At 53.2% G+C, this 18,424-nt stretch overlaps 2 protein-coding genes across 2 annotated transcripts; one reads left to right on the top strand and one right to left on the bottom strand.

Annotated features, from left to right (window-relative positions):
- Window positions 1-475: 475 nt before the first annotated feature.
- Window positions 476-5,048, top strand: LOC111160724 (kallikrein-1-like). The gene is given in 5 exon segments (XM_022524043.1): window positions 476-521; window positions 1,714-1,870; window positions 3,282-3,568; window positions 3,718-3,854; window positions 4,893-5,048. Coding segments are annotated over 5 exon segments (783 nt in total).
- Window positions 5,049-11,186: 6,138 nt separating this feature from the next.
- LOC111160723 (kallikrein related peptidase 4) lies at window positions 11,187-14,523 on the bottom strand. Its single transcript, XM_022524042.1, has 5 exons — window positions 14,463-14,523; window positions 13,020-13,182; window positions 12,377-12,627; window positions 12,154-12,290; window positions 11,187-11,625 (listed from the first exon to the last, which is right to left on the bottom strand). The coding sequence occupies exons 1-5, from the start codon at window positions 14,521-14,523 to the stop codon at window positions 11,473-11,475; spliced, it is 765 nt and encodes a 254-aa protein (XP_022379750.1). The 3' UTR covers window positions 11,187-11,472.
- Window positions 14,524-18,424: the final 3,901 nt, after the last annotated feature.

The raw sequence follows: 18,424 nt of genomic DNA, 5'->3' as shown, positions 1-18,424 counted from the left end.
GGAAGTTGGGGGACATGCATCTTGGCTCAGGGAGGTATCGGAGAGCTTCAGGGACATAGTGCATGTATTTGAGGGTCCAATGGGCTTTGGGTTGTGAAATCTCTCTTGGAGTGTAGCCATTGGAGGCCTTGTAATAGGAATCCTGATTCTCCAGTGCTGCTGATTCTGTTTTCTCGGGCTTCCTCTCACTGCCTGTGTTGACAAGAGCAAGGCAACAGGGCTGTAGGCCCTGGCCCATTTGGCCTCAGAGCCCGGCATATATCCAGCGTGATTAAGGACTTAAGAACAACAGGTGCTTGCTCTTTCATCCCTCCCATAGCCCTGGGGGTGGGGGCTGTCCACACCCAGAAGCAGGGCCAGGACTTGGCCAGCTTCTTGGTGGCAGCAGATCAGGGGTGTGGCCATGGGGGTGTAGGCTTTAAAGGCTCCCCAGCTCCTAGCTCACCGTCTGCCAGCTCCTGGACACTCTGTCACCATGTGGCTCCTGGTCCTGTGCCTGGCAATGTCCCTGGGGTGGACTGGTGAGTAGAATGGATCTGAAAGAGGGAGAGGGGCCCTGACTCTCATGGTGCTCTCACCCTGACGTCCCCACAAGGCCAGCCACTCTCCCCATCCGTGCAGCCTGTTCCTCCCGCCCACAGTCCAGCCCAGGCTGGGTACCAGTCTCTTCCTGCCTCTCCCACCCCCACCCCAGAACCTTCCTTAGCTCTCCACCCTGCCACCTTCTTCACAGTCCTCACTGCCACACTGGTTGCCTGCTTCCTCCCAGTGGCCCCCAGACAGCTTCCGGACACGCGCAGTCTGGAGCCATCTTTGTCTCTTCTCTTTGGTGCTCCCCAACTCTTCCAAGCAGCAACCCCTCCTCACTGGACCCAGGGACCCTGATCCTCCTGTCCTACCTCCTAGTTCTCCAAGGTCCGGTGCTCTGGCTCCTGAGCCCGCAGGTGACCTTTCCTGTTCAGCTGTCATCTCTCAGTCCTCATTCCCTAAATACTGAAACTTTCTCAGAACCCCAAATTCCCACCACAGGCATAGAAGATATTTAAGACTGAGACCCCTTAGCACCACTCAAATTCTTCTTTCCCAGTCCATGATCCATGAACCTCTCCTTTGGAGTCCTTAACACTGGTTTTCTTTTTCTTTCTTTTTTTTTTAAATTTTATTTATTTGTTTGACAGACAGAGATCACAAGAAGGCAGAGAGGCAGGCCGAGAGAAAGGGGGGGGGGAGCAGGCTCCCTGCTGAACAGAGAGCCCAATGCGGGACTCAATCCCAGGACCCTGGGATCATGACCTGAGCCAAAGGCAGAGGCTTAACCCACTGAGCCACCCAGGCGCCTGCTTAACACTGGCTTCTAAATCCCCTTCCTCTTTTCTGAGCCAACACCTCCACCAAAGCCAGCTGTCCCCCAGTCCAGGAACTCCAGATCACTGCAAAACAGCTGACCTGCACACCACAAGTTTCTCCAGATGCTGCCTTGTTTTCTTCTGATTCCTGGGGTGCAGTCTGTCTCAGCAGAATGTCTTCCCAGGCAGGACCCATCACCAACCCAATTAAGGGACTGCAGGAAAATCACAGACCTTTTCCGAACCCCTTGCTGATCTCCCCAGAACCTCAGCCCTGCTCTTCTGCGGCCCGTGTCCCTCTCCTAACCTAGACCCTCCCAGCCCCATCGTCTCCTCCTGCCTGCCCTGACCCAGCATCCCTCTGCAGGTGCTGTGGTTCCCATCCAGTCCCAGATGAGCGGAGGCTCGGAGTGTAATAATTTCCAACCCTGGGGGTCGCTTGTGTACAATTTCAGCAGTGTCAGGTGCGGGGGTGTCCTGGTGCACCCATAGTGGGTGCTCACAGCTGCCCAGTGCATGTACAAGTGAGTCTGAGCATGGGGTCTGGGAGGGGGTGTCTGTGCTCCCACAGGAATAAGCAACTGGGTACAGACCCTGGGTTCACCGCAGGGGAGGCTGGGGGGCTGAGGGAAACAAAGATGGTACTGGTCTGGGGCCCATGGAGAGTGGCAGGGACCACCCCAGGGAAGACCTCCCATGGCAGCCTGTGTCTCTGTGTCTCTCTCTGTAACTATCTTCCTGTCTCCCCACCCTGTGTCTCTGTCTTTCAGTCACTGGCTCTGTCATGTGTCTGTCTGTCTATGATTTATCCCTGTCTCCCTCCCTCTCCTGTCTCAGGGTCTCTGTGTGTCTCCCTGTGTCTGTCCACCTCTGGGTCCCTCAGCTGCATCCCTGTCACTGTAGGTCTCACCCTCCATGCCTCTGCCCCATCTGTCTCTTTGGGTCTTTGCCACACTCCCTTTCCCCCATTGCTGCTGAGCACCCCCAGGATGGGACTGAAGGAGACCCCCAGAGAAAAGGAAGGGATTCTCCTGATGTGTGTGTGTGTGTGTGTGTGTGTGTGTGAGGGGGCTTCTCATGTGCCCAGCCCCTCCCTCCAGGACAATGATGCACTCCAGGGGACACAGGGAAGGGCTGGTTTCAGCTGGAGTCTGGTGGGGGCCCTGGAGGAAGGAGGAGAAGGAGGAGAAAGAGGAAGCCAAAGAGGGGGAGAAAGGGGTGGAGAAGAGGAGGGGGAGGAAAGTTAGTAAGGGGAGCGCGGGGGGGTGGGGGAGGAGAAGTGGAGATAGTCGGGGTGGGAGGGGGTAGTGGAGGGATGTAGAGGTAGGAGATGGAGGAGGTCCTGGGAGGGAGGGAGCTGCCGACCTTGGGCTGGGAGCCAGGCCACCCGCTGCTGGGGAGCCAACCCCGCAGCCCCTGCTGCAGCTGAGCCGGTCCCAGGCCCCCTCCCAGCCCCTCCTGTCCTCCCTCCCTGTCCTCCCTCCCTGCTCTCTCTCAGACTGCCCGCACCTGCCTGCATTCCTCCCTCTCTCCCCTTGCTCCTGTCCCTGTCGCATTGGGCCTGCTGCTCCTTCCTGTCTGTTCTTTCACTCTTTTTTCTTTCCAGGGACCCTTCCTCAGGGTCGCCGCCTTTTCGCTTCCTCTCCTGTCGCCTTTGTGCTCCTTCAGGCTCCCTGTTCTACCCTCTGCCTCGTTCCTTCTCCTATTTCAAACTCTCTCTTTCACTGCTTCTCTTTATCTCTGGATCTGCCTCTCATGCTGTCACCATCTTTTGTTTTCCCCAGGTCTCTATTTTTCCGTGACGAATTCTTTACCGCAGGCTCTCTCTTTCTCTCCACGGTTGCCTCTTATTTCTCTCTGTCTTCAGGACCCTCCTGGCCCCATCTCCCTTCCCCCTTCACTTTCCTCATTCCCTGGGGCTCCCTCTCTCCGCAGAAATTACCAACTCTGGCTGGGTCGCCGCAGCCTGTTCCAGCATGAAGACACAGCCCAATTATTCGAGGATATTAGAAACTTCCCACACCCGAAATTCAACCTGAGTCTCCTGAAGAAACACACCCGCCTCCCGGGAGAGGACTACAGCCACGACCTCATGCTGCTCCGCCTGGCAGAGCCCCCCCAGATTACAGACACCGTGAGGGTCCTGGACCTGCCCATCCAGGAACCCAAACTGGGGAGCACCTGCTACACCTCTGGCTGGGGTAGCATTGAACCAGGTAAGTGTACGCCAGAGCCAGACCGTGCAGCCTGGAGCCCAGACACCTGGGTGTAGGGAGGAGGGGGCTGGGGACTGGATTCAGGGTCTGAGGGAGGAGGAGGACTGAGGAGCCACTTGGGGTCTGGCCACAGCTCTTTTTTCTCTTGGTTCTAGTCTCAGACACTGGCGATCTCCAGTGTATGGACCTCAAACTCCTGCCCAATGATGTATGTGCCAAGGCCCACATCCAGAAGGTGACAGATCACATGTTGTGTGCTGGCCCTTTGGAGGGCAACAGTGACACCTGCCGGGTGAGCCAGCCTCTCCCCCCTTGACCACCTGGGCTGGGGGACAAGACCCAGACTCAGGGCCGGGGTGCAAGGGTTAACCAGGCATCGGTCCCACTGCTGTCCAGCTGTAGCCCCGCCCCCAGTGCCTGCATACCCCCTACCCTATCCCACACCCCCTTCCAGGCACCACCCGCACCTCAGTCTTCCAAGTCACAGTCCATCCCTTCCTCCAGGCAGCACGTACTTACTGAGCATCTACCGTGTGCCCGACACCAACCTAGCCCCTGGGAAGACAGCAGTCACTGCTGTCTGTGTTACGTTCACTGTTTCTGTCTGTGTCCCTCACATGGTGGTGGGGGGCTTCGTGAGGGGCACTGCTCTCATGTCAGGAGATGCTGGTGCCGTGGGGCAGAAGGAGACATCATGGAGCCGGGGGAGATGGCCGGTGAGCTGAGGGGGGCAGGGCAGGGAGGTGGTGGGATTGAGTGGACACCTGCGGCAGGTGGGGGTGAGCCCAGCGGAATGTGGGGGAGAGCAGGTGCAGAGGCCCTGGGGCAAGTGGGCCTGGTGTGTGTGAGAGTGTCAGCGAGCCCAGCGCGGATGGAGCCCAGTGAGCAAGGGGAGAGGGCAGGAGGTGACACCAGAGGGAAGGGGTCCCTCCTGTGGGACCCCACCTGGGGCCACCTGGGGAGGTGACTGCCACTCTTCTGAGGGACCCGGGGAAGCTATAGGGGAGAGGTGACATCAGAGATGAGCCTTCAAGGTCGGAGGATGGATCCCACTTCTTTTCACCATTGATCTGTCTGCTGGGACTATTCTCCTGGACCCTCCCCACTGTGAGGAAACTGGACCCTGAAGTCTTCTCCCCATTGGCCAGGACTCAAGCTATTGTCCTCTCTGTTGGAATCCCACCAGTCCTCTGGCAGTGGACTCTGGAGACAGCTCTGAGTTTCCCCAGAGCTGGGGTGTTACTGTCTGTGCTCTGTGAGCCCAGGAGCTGGTACTCTGCACACAGAGCCTAAGGCCTTGCTAACGTTCCTTTCCCCCTTTGTGCTGCAGGGTGACTTGGAGGGCCCCCTGATCTGCGATGGTGTGCTTCAGGGAATCCCAGCCGGGGGCCATGTTCCATGTGACAGCCCCAGTATGCCTGCCGTCTACACCAAAGTGATGCCCTATTTGCAATGGATCAAAGAGACCATGTTGGACAACAGCTGAATGCCTCTGACTTTCCCCTCCCCTTAGTCAAATAGAATACGCAGCAAATTCTGGCATCGTTTGTCCTTTCTAGATGTGGAAGTCAGGGACCCACCCGGCCTGTGTCCTAAAGTGTGGAGTCAGGGGTAGAGACGGGGAAGACCAGTGGCTTTCAAATGGGGGTGACCCCCCAACCTCGCAGGAGACATTAGGCAGTGTCTGGAAACACCTTCTCACACAGGTTGTACAGACACACTGAAGGCGGGGGTGGCCAGGCTCTTGTGGGAGGGATGGGTGTCCACCCTGGGCAGGTGGACAGTGACATGTGGTAGGTGCTCGCCACATGGCACTGAGCAGAGTCGGAAGTACAAAGCCGATGCGTGCACGCCAAGGATGAAAGCACAGCCATGAGTGAAAACGTGTGAACACACAATGAGTCACGGAGCGTAACAGCCTTACGTAAATTACACTATGCGCCCACAGTACTCATTCTGTAGAGCACAGTCAAGTCATGACGCCCAGTGAAGACACCAGAAGGGGTGTCTGTGGGAAGGAGAGTGGTTTATGGGGATGAGAGGGAATCATTAGTTATTAGTTGAGAGTCTGAGTCAATGAGTTGAATATAAACAGTAGGAGGATGGGTCATGGATGCTGGGTCAACGGTGCATGAGCCAAGGAATACAGTTACCTCCGCCCCCTGCCCCTAAGGCCCCCTAAAGAGAGTGAATCAAGAGGGAACTCCATGGCAGTCCTTCTCAGACACCACTGCAGGAAGCTTGGGCCGTCGCCTAGGGACAGGATCCACACTCGGAGATGTGGACTAGGGACAGAGCTGTTAGGGACAGACCCCCACCCCCACCCCCACGGGCGCAAGGGCAGCAACAGTGACTGAAGAGCTCACTGTGGGATGTAAGTGCCAGCCGGACACCAGTGGTGATGCTGCTGGTGCCGACCCAGTCCGGCTCCGGCTCCGTGGTTGTTGAGTTCGGTTTGGTGAGCGTGAGGTCCTGGCTGCGGGAATCTCGGTCCCCACCAAGGTTGTGCGGACCCAGCTGGATGTTGGAGTTGCCGCAGATGAGCACATCTCTCCCTGCCTCAGCACGCCCGCGGCGGCAGCCTCCCCTCATCTGCGCTCCCACCCGAATGTCAGCCGCATCTCATTTCCACCGCAAACCCATGCGTCTCAACCCCTCTTCAACTTGGGCTGGAAACCTTTTCGGAGAAAGGCACTCCCCTTCTACTCAGGCCCCACCCCATAGGTGAAGCCCCGCCCCCAATCCAGGCCCCGCCCCAAAGTCTACATTCCGCTTCAAGAGCGCCCACAGGGCAGGCAGTGGAGTCCCTCGCCTTGCAACAGGGCCACGTTTGGGTGTGGTCTGCACCCCGTGCCGTTAGTGATAGGGCTTTGGCCGGGCCCTGGCCTGGACGCCTAGAGGCTGGGTCAGAGCACAAAGTGTGGGAGCCAGGGTTCAGGGCGGGGCCAGAGCTCAGCAGGCGGGGTCAGGACCAAGGAAGGTTCACGGAGGTGAGGCCTGGACACAGTCTCCAGTCAAGAAAGCCATACGTTAGGACACCTCTTCTGCACTCTCTCCCCCCACTCCTCGCCTCTCCCCACCCTCAGACACAACAGTTGCAAAACCTGCCTGGGTGCACACACATTCACTCCCTTTCCCTCGGCAACACGGGTCCTCTCCGCCCATACAAGAGTCACGGGGGAGTCTCAGGCTCCACCGAGTCCTCAGGTGAGTGCGGGGCCTTTAGCTCAGGCCTGTCCACCCCCCCTCCGTCCATTCTTTCACTGTTTCCCAGGAGATCTGGGAAGGCTGCAGGAAAGGGGGTTAGGAAGGACACCTCATCCTCAGCCCTGAGACTTCAGCCCTGAGAGGACAGGAACGCGAGACACCTCGGAGGAAAAGAGAGAAAGTGTCAGCAACCATTAGAACAGCGGCAGCAGAGGGAAGATAGCGTGACAGTGATAAAGAAAAATAATCAAAGAGAAACACGGAAATTCAGAGAGAAAGAGAGAGAGAGAGAAGGCGGTCGGTCTGGGTGGCTGAATCGGTTAAGCATCTACCTTGGGCTCAGGTTGTCAGGACTCCAGGGTCCTGGGATGGAATCCCACATCAGCCTTCTTGCTGAGTAGGGAGCCTGCTTCTCTGAGAACTGTGCTTGCCGCTCCCTCTGCTTGTGCGCGCTCTCTCTCTCTGACAAATAAGCAAATAAAATTTTAAGGAAGGAAGGAAGGAAGGAAGGGCAAGCAAGTCCGATCTGGGATGAAATCAGGTGATGGAGACACAGAGCAGGACAGAAGAGCGGATGGGTTCTGCATCTGGGGGATACAGAGACAGAGCAGAGACAGAGAGAGAAATACTGAGCCAGAGATACAGACTCAGACTTACAGATGGAGAGACAGAGACGTCAGAGACCCAGAAGGTGATGTGGGGGCCAGAGAGGCAGGACACAGACTAGCCCGCCCCTCACTCACCTAGCTGATCTGGGCTTGGCTGGGCTCCAATTTGCCATTGCTTCTTGGAGCCACAGGGGGCCTTACAAGCTCCTTTCCGCAGGCTCTCCCACCCTTGTGACAGGTGGACACATGGGGGTCAGATGCTGCTCTCTTCCAGTCCACAACCCCTCAGCCCACCCACCTCCCAGACCCCCATCAGGGTGTTTAGAGCATGAGCTGGGGACAGGCACTTTGAAATTGAGTTCTGACCCAGAGCCCCAGGCTGCTCTCACCTCCAGCTAGCACCCGATTTCGTTTCTGGAGGTCTCCCCACCTCAGTCTCCTTTGCGTTAGGTTTATTGGCTATTTTTTTTCCTAACACTTGGCTCCTTTATATTCGCCCATTCTTCTTTCTAATCTAATTATTCAAAGCTATAAATCTGCTGCTCCCCACAAGTCTTCATATGTCACATTTTCATCATTCCGTTCTAAGTTTTTAAAAATTTCCATTATGATGATTTTTTCATCCATTTTTGTCCATTATGATTTAATTTTTATCATGAATTATTCAGATGAGTGGTTGCATTTTAACTTCTGTGCATATGGGTATTGTGTTGATGTGCATATTGAATTTTAATTTTCTTGCATCATGGCTGGAGAATGTGGTCTGTGTGATACCAAATCCCTCGGTGTGATAGTGGCATTGAAATCTCACACTTCCATGGGATGAATTGCTCCAGTTCTCCCTGTACTCCTACCAATTTTTATATTAAGTATTATGAAGCTATTTTATTACAAATATTCAAATTTGGAATTGTATTCATTATAATTTTTTTATGAATTATTACTTTGTAGTGACTCACTCTGCCTAGTAATGGTTTTAGTATTAATGTCTAATTTGATTGATACCAATAAAGCTACCCATTCTTAGGGGTAATATTTCTTGGTAAATCTTTTTTTGCTTTCAACTTTTCCATGAGCTTTTGGTGTGTCTCTAATAAACAGCATAGAACAGACTTTTACATTCTAATCTGAGTTTAACCAATTGCATTTATTGTGGATTGTTGACGTATTGGGCACTATTAATATTTTCTTACTTTAAAATTACTATTTGTTTTGCTTTTTCCGTGTTTCCTACGTTTTTGGGGATCATCTAATTTTGTGGGATTTTTCCCCCTTGTTTTTCCCTTTCTGTTTGTTTGGACTTAATATACCCTATTTCTACTCTTTAGTGGTTATATTTTATATTTTATTACATTGTATTTTCCTTGTCATGCAACTAAAAATATTTCCTGATTTCCACTATGGTTTCTTCTTTGAGCTGTGGGTTACTTAGAAGTATATTTCAAAAATCAAAACATGGGGAGGGCATGTGGGTGGCTCAGAGGGTAAGCGCCTGCATTTGGCTCAGGTCATGATCCTGGGGTCCTGGGATGGAGAGTCCTGCAAGGGGCTCCCTCCTCAGCAGGGAGTCTGCTTCTCCTCTGCCCCTCCCCCTGCTCCTGATCTCTCTCTCTCAAATAAACAAAAATCTTCTAAAAAAAGCCATGTGGGGATTTTCTGCATAATCATTTTGTCGTGATTTCTGGCATAATTACCTTGTGGTCAGACAACATACTCTGTATATTATAACTTCGAAAATTGTTAAGACTTGTTTCATAGCTCAGTATCTGGTCACTTTTTGTAGATGCTGTATGAAGCTTTTAAATTAAAGTATAATTTTTTATTGAGGTATATACAGTGTAATGTACAGTTCAATGAGTTTCTATGAATGCAGGACCCCCGTAACCCACACTCCTGTCAAGTTCTAGAAAATTTCCGTCACTTCAGAAAAGTTCTCTTACATCACTTCCCATTGTTTCTACACCTACTTCTTCCCACCCCATGATTAGTTTTGTCTGTTCTAGAATTTCATATATAAAAGGAACCATACAGTATGTCATATTTTGTGTCTGGCTTCTTTCACTCAGCATAATGAGTTTTGAGCTGCACCTCCATTGGTGGGTCTATCAACAGTTCATTTCTTTTCATTACGGAGTAGCATACCATTGAATGACTATGTCCTTCCTAGTTTGTCCGTTCAGCCTTTTATGGACATTTGGGTTGTTTCCAATTTGGCTATTATGAGGAACTTCTATTCTTCTATGAGGAACTTGATGTTTCTATGAGCATTCTTGACTAGTCTATTTTTTTTTTCATTGCTCTTACATAAATACCTAGGAGTAGACCTGCTGGTCATGGGGTAGAGGTATGCTCATCTTTTTCAGACATGGCCAAACAGTTTTCCAAAGCAGTTGTACCATTTATGCCCCCTCAGCAAAGTATGAGAGTTACAGCCACTCTACATGTTAACCACCACTTGGTGGTGTGATTCTTTTTTAATTCTAGCCATTCTGGTAGATGTATCTTTTGGAAGGATGGTATATTCTTCAGATACTGGGTACAGTGTTATATATATAACCATTAAATAGAGTTTTTTTAAATTAACATATAATGTATTAGTTGCTTCAGGGGCTCAGGTCTGTGAATCATCAGTCTTACACAGTTCACAGCACTCACCATAGCACATACCCTCCCCAGTGTCCATAACCCAGCCATCCTGTCCCTCCCCCATCACCCCCCAGCTTGTTTCCTGAGATTAAGATTCTCTTATGGATTGTCTCCCTCCTGATCCCATCTTGTTTAACCATTAAATAGAGGGTTTTTAAAAAAGATTTTATTTATTTAGTTGACAGAGAGAGAGAGATCACAAGCAAGCAGGCAGAGAGAGAGGGGTGGGGGAGCAGGCTCCCCGCTGAGCAGGGAGCCAATGTGGGTCTCAATCCCAGGACCCTATGATCATGACCTGAGCTGAAGGCAGAGGCTTAACCCACTGAGCCACCGAGGTGCCCCTAAATAGAGTTTATTAATCCTATTGATCATCTATGTCCTTACTCATCTTTATCTTTTTCATTCTATTATTTTCTTTCTTTCTTTCTTTCTTCCTTGTAGGCTCCATGCCCAACGCAGGGCTTGAACTTACAACCCTAAGATCAAGAGTCACATGTTCTACCAACTGCACCAGCCAGGGGCTCCTGTTCTATTATTTTCTAAGAGCCATCTTTCAATCCTCTTCTATGAGTGGGAATTTGTTTACTTCACTCTTAGTTATTTCACTCCTTACTTTATGTATTTTGAGGAATATCTCCAGATGAATAGATTCCCAAATAATATATTTATTAACACGTTCTTGAATAGACATTCTTAGCAGTGTATTCTTATGGATATAATATATCAACAAAGAGTATGATAACAATTCCAAATATTCTTTTTTTTTTAATTCCAAATATTCCTGGGCCCTCAGTCTCCCACCATCTCTGCCCTCAGTCTCCATATCTCTCCGTGATCCTTCCCACCATGCCCCAGTTAAAGCAGGAGGGTTCTGAGGCAGATTCAAATGAAAAGTTCTTCGAATGCGTTTAAGAAGACAAAACCAAAACAGATTAACCAAAGTTAAAAACAACAACAACTAAGCAAGAAAATCTCATTAACTTGCCATTTGCTGACTTGGCTTTTTTGAAATTGGACATCCACAGAATCAGTTTCTCTTAACCTCTCAAGCATATCTCCTCCCTTGGGAATCCAGTGGCTCTCCTGGTTCTCAAGAAGGAAAAGTTATTTGTTGGAATCCTTTGAATAGGATTGGAAGCAAGGAGGACAGTTCAAACAGAGCCTGTGATTCTTTTAGATTTTTATTTCTGGGCTTAAGAGAAGAGGACAAAAAAGATGAAAAACCAACACCCTCTGCCACTGGTAAGGCTGGGTCAACATTGGGCCACTAGGGGGCACTGTGTACAGGAAAAGATTCTTGGTGGGACTGGATTCTTGGGGCTAAGGGAGGAGGGGGTTGGGAGTGTAGACTCCTGGGTCTCAGGCAGGAAAGCACTGGACACCCAGGGTCCTGAATCCCTTCCGCAACATATATTGGGGGCTCGGTTTCTTGGGTCCTAGTCCCAGGAGTTAACTGTCTTGGATGGTTTTCTGTATCCAGTCAGTGAACTTGCAGAGGTTGGTGTAGACGCCTGGCACGGAGGGTAGGCCACACTGGGCTTGTCCAAAGGACACGAGGCCCTGCAGGGAACCGTTGCAGACCAGGGGGCCCCCAGAGTCACCCTGGTTTTGGAGAGAGGAAGAGAGAGAGAATCCAAAACACAGACACGTGGAGACAGATTGAAACAAGAAAGGAACCCAAAGACACCAAGAGACAAAGACAGGGAAATAAAAGATAGCGACATACACCTTCGAGGCCCCTTCCAGTGCCCTGACTACATGGAATTCTGCTCCCTGAGGTTCAACGGCTGCTTGATTCTCCTGGGTTTGTTGTTATTCTGTCTCTCACTCTTGTTTGCTTGTTTGTTTTATCTACCCCTATGGCTTGTTTCTCTGTCTCTGACTCCCCGAGTCCCTGTGCCTCTCTGCATCTCTGGTATACTCTGTTTCCCCCCCTACTTCTCTTTGCGTTTCATCTCTGAGTCTATCCCTGTTTCTCCCTGAGGTGTATCTCTGTGTGCGTGTGAGCTCATGTCTATTACTCTGTTTCTCCATCCCTCTATCTCCCGGAGTGGGTGGGTTTCTCCCTGCGTGCCCCTCCCTCCCTTCTCCATTCCCCCCTTCCTTCTCCTCCCCTCCCCCATCTCTCACTTTGCAGGAGTCCTTTCGGTCCTGTCCTCCGCCAGCGCAGAACATGCTATGGTGGTAGACGGGGGCGTAGAAGGCACTGCAGATCTCCTCCGGCACCACCGAGATATTCACGCACTGGAGCACTTGGGGCTGCCTGCCTGCGACGCAGAGCTCTGGGTCAGCCCCCTCCGGCTGGGAGGAGAACCCTTCAGGGAGGGCGGCAAACGCACACTCAGGAGCTCACCATTCACCAGCTGACCCCAGCCAGAAACGAGGCAAGAATCCCCAGCAGTCGGGCACTGGGAGGCGATGCTGATGTTCTGGATGGTGTCAGACCCGGACACCGACTCTTTCAACTTGATGAGCATGAGGTCGTTGGCGATGAAGGGTTTGTTGTACTCGGGGTGCTGTATGGAGAAGTTGGCCTCCACCATCCGGCTCCCTGGCTCTTCGTTGACCTCGAGACTGTGCAGTCCCAGCCCGATTGTGTAGGAGCTGAGGGACACGGGCGACCGGTTAGTTTTGTGGCAACTACACCGTTATCTCCATGGCCACGCTCAAGCACAACCTCATCTCCACCCACCGACCCCAACCTCATCCTCCTTGTTAAGCTCGACGCTAAGAGCTAGCCAGCCATGATCTCAAACCGTCACGCACACAATCAATAATCCAGCCATAAGAACTTGTCTTAATTCACTAGTGACTCAGCAGCTGAGATGGGATTTCGACCCTGGGTTGACTCTTTCCCCCACTTCCCATGCAGAGCCTCGCTTCGCAGACGTTTCCGCTCTTAGCACGGAGGCCGAGCCAGATATTAGGCCCCTCCCCTCAGCGACAGTGCAGCCGGGTCCTGTCCTCCCCCCACCCCCACCCCGCCCCGCACTCACTCCTGGAAACAGTGTGCCGCCGACAGCACCCATTGCGGATGCACCAGAACACCCCCGCAGAAGAATTCGTCTTCCGTGAACAGTGCCGCCTGCCAGGGCTGCGAGTGTGGGCTGCAGTCTTCGCCGTTGATGATGTGGCCGCCGCTAGCCGAGGCCGAGGATCCTGAGGGCGGACGAGGGCTAGGGGCGGGCTCGGGGTGGAACCAAGGCTCCTGAGGGCGTGGCCATGGGCTAGGGGCGTGGTTAGGGCTTCGAGGGTGCGGGCAGGACTGGGGATGGTCTCAGGATGGAACCAGGGCTCCGAAGGGCAGGGATAGCTGCAGGGGCGTGGGCCAGGCTGGGGAGGGGCGGGGGCAGGCTCAAAAAACAGGACTAGGGTCCTGAAGGCGGGGGTAGGGGGAGGTCTCGGTGCAGGGGGCGTGACCAGTACTTCGGGGGCGGCTATGGTGCCAAGGCGTGATCAGGGCCTCATGGGTGCAGTCGGGGACCCTGAGGGCAGAGTCTGGCTCCTAGGGGCGGAGTCAGGAATGCTAGGGTAAGATCAGGAGGTGAGACCAGGCCTCCTGGGGGTGGGGTCCTGGCGCAGGGCTTTTATGGACCAGATGACGTTTCTTGGGGTGGGCTGGGAGTCCGGAAGCCATCAGAGCAGAGGAGAGGGGTCTCTCGTCGAGAGGGGTGTTGCAGCTTTGAGCCAGTAACGCCCACCTCCGAGACCCATTTGCTACCCTTGTTGGGCGTTCTCCCCCCCCCCCCCCCCCCCCCCCCCCCCCCCCCCACGAAACATGCCAGGCTCATGCACTACCCGGGCCACGGTCCCCCAGAACAGCGGACTCAAACCCTCAAACAGGGTGCAGAGACAAGGGTGACGCAGCCGGACGCTCAAGCAAGCAGTGTCGCTCTCTGTGGCCCTGGGTCCCGCCCCGCAGTCGCACCAGCAACAAGCCAGTTCCCAAAGAAACCCCATCACGCCGCCCTTGACGTGGGTCCCTGGGGATCCCTGGATCAGAGGCTCAGGAAGTGGGCACAGATTCCCCGCAATGGGTGGCACATCCAGAAGCACAGCCTCCCTGTTCGCGGCCCCTGGGCTTCCCCGGTCCTCACAGCATCGTCCGCCGCCTTTGTCACTCCCCGGGATCTTCCCAGGCACAGACACTCCGAATCCTCCGTCCCTAACGCACCGCCTCTCACTGGTTCGACCACACAGCTCACCACTCTGTGTCGCACACAGAGGTGTGCAAAGCCACACACACACAGTGCACCAGCTGCACACACACAAACTCCCTATGATACAAGGAATCACACGTGTTTAACCAGAGAGCACGGTCACACGGCAGTCACACAGGCAGCTTTAGTCACACCGAGGAGGACACTGAGTCATACCTGCACAGGGACAAACCCTGTGCCCCTAGGCACTGACAAACACACACATACACACTCAGATACCTGTGACACCAAGGATGAGGTACCCCAGGAAACAGCCCCAGGGGTTTCCTGCTGTGGTCATGACCTCGGCACCTGCACAAGACGGTCAGTTTCTGATGAGTCTGGGGAGACCTACAGCTCAAATCTCTCCCTTTGTCTCAGTCTCCTCTCTTTCTGTCCCCCTAGAATATTATTAGTCAGACTAGGACCCCTACACCACCCCTGCCTCCCAACACACACATGGTAGGTCTGAGATCTTGGCTCAGAGCCCCAGAACCTAGAGAGACTTAGAGAGTGAGAGATAAAGGGAGAGGGAGAGAGAAGTGGAAGGAGGGAGAATTAGGTGGAGAGGAAGGGAAGGAGGAAGTGTCTTTCTATTTCTAAACTGAGAGAGTAGGAGCATGGAGTCGGGCGCCGAGGCTCGGAGGGGACAGAGACAGCACTTTCAAGAGATAATCAGAGACAGACTGAGAGCCAGAGTCCTGGACAGAGACGTTCAGAGAAACAGAGAGACCAGGGGAGCCAGAGAGCGAAAGGTAGAGACTCCTAACTAGATAGAGACCTCTTGGAGAGGAGACTCGGAGACACAGGGTCCTGAGGCTGAGATTCACAATGGTGTGGAGTTGTGGGGAGACTGTGCTCTTAGGGGGGGGGGGGGGGGGGGGGGGGGGGGGGGGCGCGCAGAGGTGCTGGGAGCAGTGACCCAGTGGGGACATCCTGGACTCAGGGTCCCACTTGTTTCTTGGTTCTCCCTCTCTCATCCTCTTGTGTTCTTAGTCTCTCTTGTTGTCTTTCATTTTCTCTCTCTTGTGTTCTCTTATTTTCTCTCTATTAAATCTTTCTCATTCTCCCTCCCTCTCTCTGTCTCCCTACTGTGCTTCCCCAGCAAACCTTCCTGGGTTCAGAGACAGACTGACTGCCAGAGTCAGGGACAGAGATGTTCAGAGAAACAGAGAGACTAGGGGTCTACCCTAGTGGTCTACCTTTGGAAACTTGGGGTGACTGCATCCCTCTGAGCCTACCTTTTCCCATCCGTAAAATCAGGGAACTATTGTTCCTCACTCCAAAAATACCTATCCAAAGAGAGAATGCAGGGAAAGAGCCTTGGCACAGCGTCAGGCATGTAGTAGGAGCCCAGTTAAGTGGGAGCACGATGAAACCGTTGTTCAGAAAAAAGCAAGTATGCACCTGCGTGCTCTGAGCTCTGCTGTCTGCACTTGAGATGCAGGAAGAAACCAGCAAATTCCAGGGCTCATGGAGCTCCCATCCCAGTAGGGGAGACAGACAAACAGAAAAACTGAAAGGGGGGGTGCCGGGGTGGCTCAGTGGGTTAAGCCTCTGCCTCCGGCTCAGGTCATGATCTCAGAGTCCTGGGATGGAGCCCCGTGTCGCATGGGCTCTCTGCTGAGCAGGGAGCCTGCTTCCCCCTCTCTCTCTGCCTGCCTCTCTGCCTACTTGTGATCTCATTGTCTCTGTCAAATAAAAAAATAAAATATTAAAAAAAAGAAAAACTGGAAGGAAATATCTGATAGTTGCCTGTGTGCAGAGAACACAGGTGATGGTAGAATGACTGGAACAGCGGGCTTTCTGCAGACAAGGTGGTGGCTGGGGAGTCAGAGGAGGGGACATTTAGGCTGACAGCCACCATGCCCCATGAGCCCTGCAGAGGAAATTGAGAACTTGGTGTGTGTAAGACAGGGCAAGAAAGAACAAGACAGACTGTGCAGGGGTGTTGTGTTGGGGAAGAAGTTTGGGTTTATTTAAGTGCAATGGATTTTAAGCATAGGGGTAGAGGGAGTAACATGATCTTATTTAAATTTAAGAGAATCTTGTGTGGAGAATGACTGGAGGGTGAGAAGGGAGCAGAGACTAACACAGAGGTGGGAGGGAGAGCAGCTCAGGTAGACAATGCTGTGGTCCAGGGAGAAGAGGCTCGGTTTGAAGAGAGAGCCAACATATTCACCAAGGGGTGGCAAGTGGGGGGGGTGGGGTAGGGGAAAGGAGGCGAGAATGGTCCCTCGAGGCTTGGCCTGACCATTTGTGGCACCCTTTGTGGAGGCAGGCAAGGAGATGTGGGGGCAAGGGCTGAGCTGGGGATGCCCGTTGGGAGCCAAGTGGTTGGACACATGGGCAAGCAGAGGTGCAGGCAGAGGTCAGTGCTACTGAGAAGTGGTGGGGAGTCATAGGGGAGAGGTGGTGTTTAGAGCCATGGGGTTGGGTGAGATCACCTAAGGAGCAGGTGTGGATGGCTTGATGAGGGGTTGGGCGACAGATGACTGTGATGATGAAGCATGAATGTCTGTGCTTCTATCTGCCTCTCTCTGGCCTCGTCTCTGTCTTTCTGACCCTGTCTCTCTTTGTTGCTCTCTTAGTGGCTGTCTGGTTCTCTAGCTCTGTCTCCGTTTATCTGCCTGCGTTCAGTCTCCTGGTGACACACGGACCGCCCCCCCAAACCCTGCCCTGGTCCTGGGACCGGCAGCTCTAACCACGAGGCATGGAGGAGGGGCGGGGGTGCAGGGTGGGCTCAGGTCTCACAGCTGCCCAGACGTGACTAAGGTCTGGATAGTGGCAGGAGGCAGGTTGGGGCCAGTGCTGGGGCCCAGGGCTGGGCAGCTGAAAGAAAAGAGAAGAAAGTAGACGTCACGCCTCTCTGTCCCCGTTTGATGGCCTCTCCTATGCCCTGTCCTGCCCGAGGTAAAACAGAAGTGACCCCCTTATTAGGGTATGGGTCCAGGACAGAGCTGTGGGAGAGTTACACCGTGGAAATGTTTCTGGCCTGGCAAGTGGGAATGGTTTGGAGGGTGGGCCCAGGAACCGGGCTCCCTGGCTCAGAACTCAGGCGGGGTTGGGGGAAGGTGGACATAGAGACAAGGGGAGACAGAGATGAGCAGAGAGAGAAATAAAGTCACAGAGCTGATGAGAGGGAGAGGAACAGAGGCAAGGAGAGAGAACAGGGCGAAGAGATAAAGGCAGAGAGGAACAGAGACAAGAGAGCCGGAGACCGAAAATGAGAAAGAGACAGATAGATGGGGACACAGACAGAGAAATTATTACACATTCTGGAAGTCATTTTAAAAACGTAGACAAGGGACTCCTTTGTGGCTCAGTCGGTTAAGCGTCTGCCTTCAGCTCAGGTCATGATCGCAGGGTCCTGGGATTGAGCCCCGTAGGGCTCCCTGCTCAGCGGGGAGCCTGCTGCTCTCTCTGCCTCTGCCTGCCACTCTGCCTGCTTATGCTCTCTTTCTCTCTGACAAATTAATTAATTAATTAATGAAATCTTAAAAAAAAAACGTAGACAAAAGGGAGTGTGAATTTCCCCCAGCGTGACCCATCCCAGGCCCACACCCCATTCTGCATAAGCGGCACCCCATTCACGAGTCCCCTCTGGTTCTCCGCTCACCCGCAGGCCCCCCAGGCAGCACCTCCTCAGAAACGTAATTCAGACCTAGCAGGTCACCTGCTTCGGCTCCCCTCTCCCTGGCCAGACCCTCTCCACTCCCACTTGTGCCTGCTTCTGTCTATTCCCAGAGGGACGTGGCCCCAAGCCCTGTCTCACTTAATAACTAAATCTACATTGGGGCAGATTATATTACCTGAAGAGAAGTGAGGTGTTTTCCTCCTTTATTAAGAGCACATGGAGGGGGGTGCCTGGGTGGCTCAGTGGGTTAAAGCCTCTGCCTTTGGCTCAGGTCATGATCCCAGGGTCCTGGGATCGAGCCCTGCATAGGGCTCTCTGCTCGGCGGGAAGCCTGCTTCCTCCTCTCTCTCTCTCAGCCTGCCTCTCTGCCTACTTGTGATCTCTTTCTGTCAAATAAATTTAAAAAAAGAAAAAAAGAGCGCATGGGGAGGAGTACCTGGGTGGCTCCATTGGTTAAGTGTCTGCCTTCAGCTCAGGTCTTGATCCTAGGATCCAAAGCCATGCATCCTTGCCCAGTAGGGGAGGTGTGTGTGTGTGTCTGCTTCTCCCTCTCTCTCTGCCTGCC

Source organism: Enhydra lutris, unplaced genomic scaffold, assembly GCF_002288905.1.
Source record: "Enhydra lutris kenyoni isolate GAN:26980312 unplaced genomic scaffold, ASM228890v2 scaffoldscaffold77, whole genome shotgun sequence".
In the NCBI taxonomy this organism is placed as follows: domain Eukaryota; kingdom Metazoa; phylum Chordata; class Mammalia; order Carnivora; family Mustelidae; genus Enhydra; species Enhydra lutris.
Note: the sequence above shows the minus strand (reverse complement) of the source record. Positions and strands in the feature narration are given on the sequence as shown.

What these genes read in the sequence shown, in the direction of transcription:
- LOC111160723 (XM_022524042.1), bottom strand. Translation starts at nt 14,523, where the DNA reads ATGACCACAGCAGGAAACCCCTGGGGCTGTTTCCTGGGGTACCTCATC. An exon ending in CCTCATCCTTGGTGTCACAG is followed by an intron (nt 13,183 to 14,462) that starts GTATCTGAGTGT and finishes GTCCGCCCTCAG; the next exon opens with GATCCTCGGCCTCGGCTAGC. An exon ending in CTGGGGTCAGCTGGTGAATG is followed by an intron (nt 12,291 to 12,376) that starts GTGAGCTCCTGA and finishes TCTGCGTCGCAG; the next exon opens with GCAGGCAGCCCCAAGTGCTC.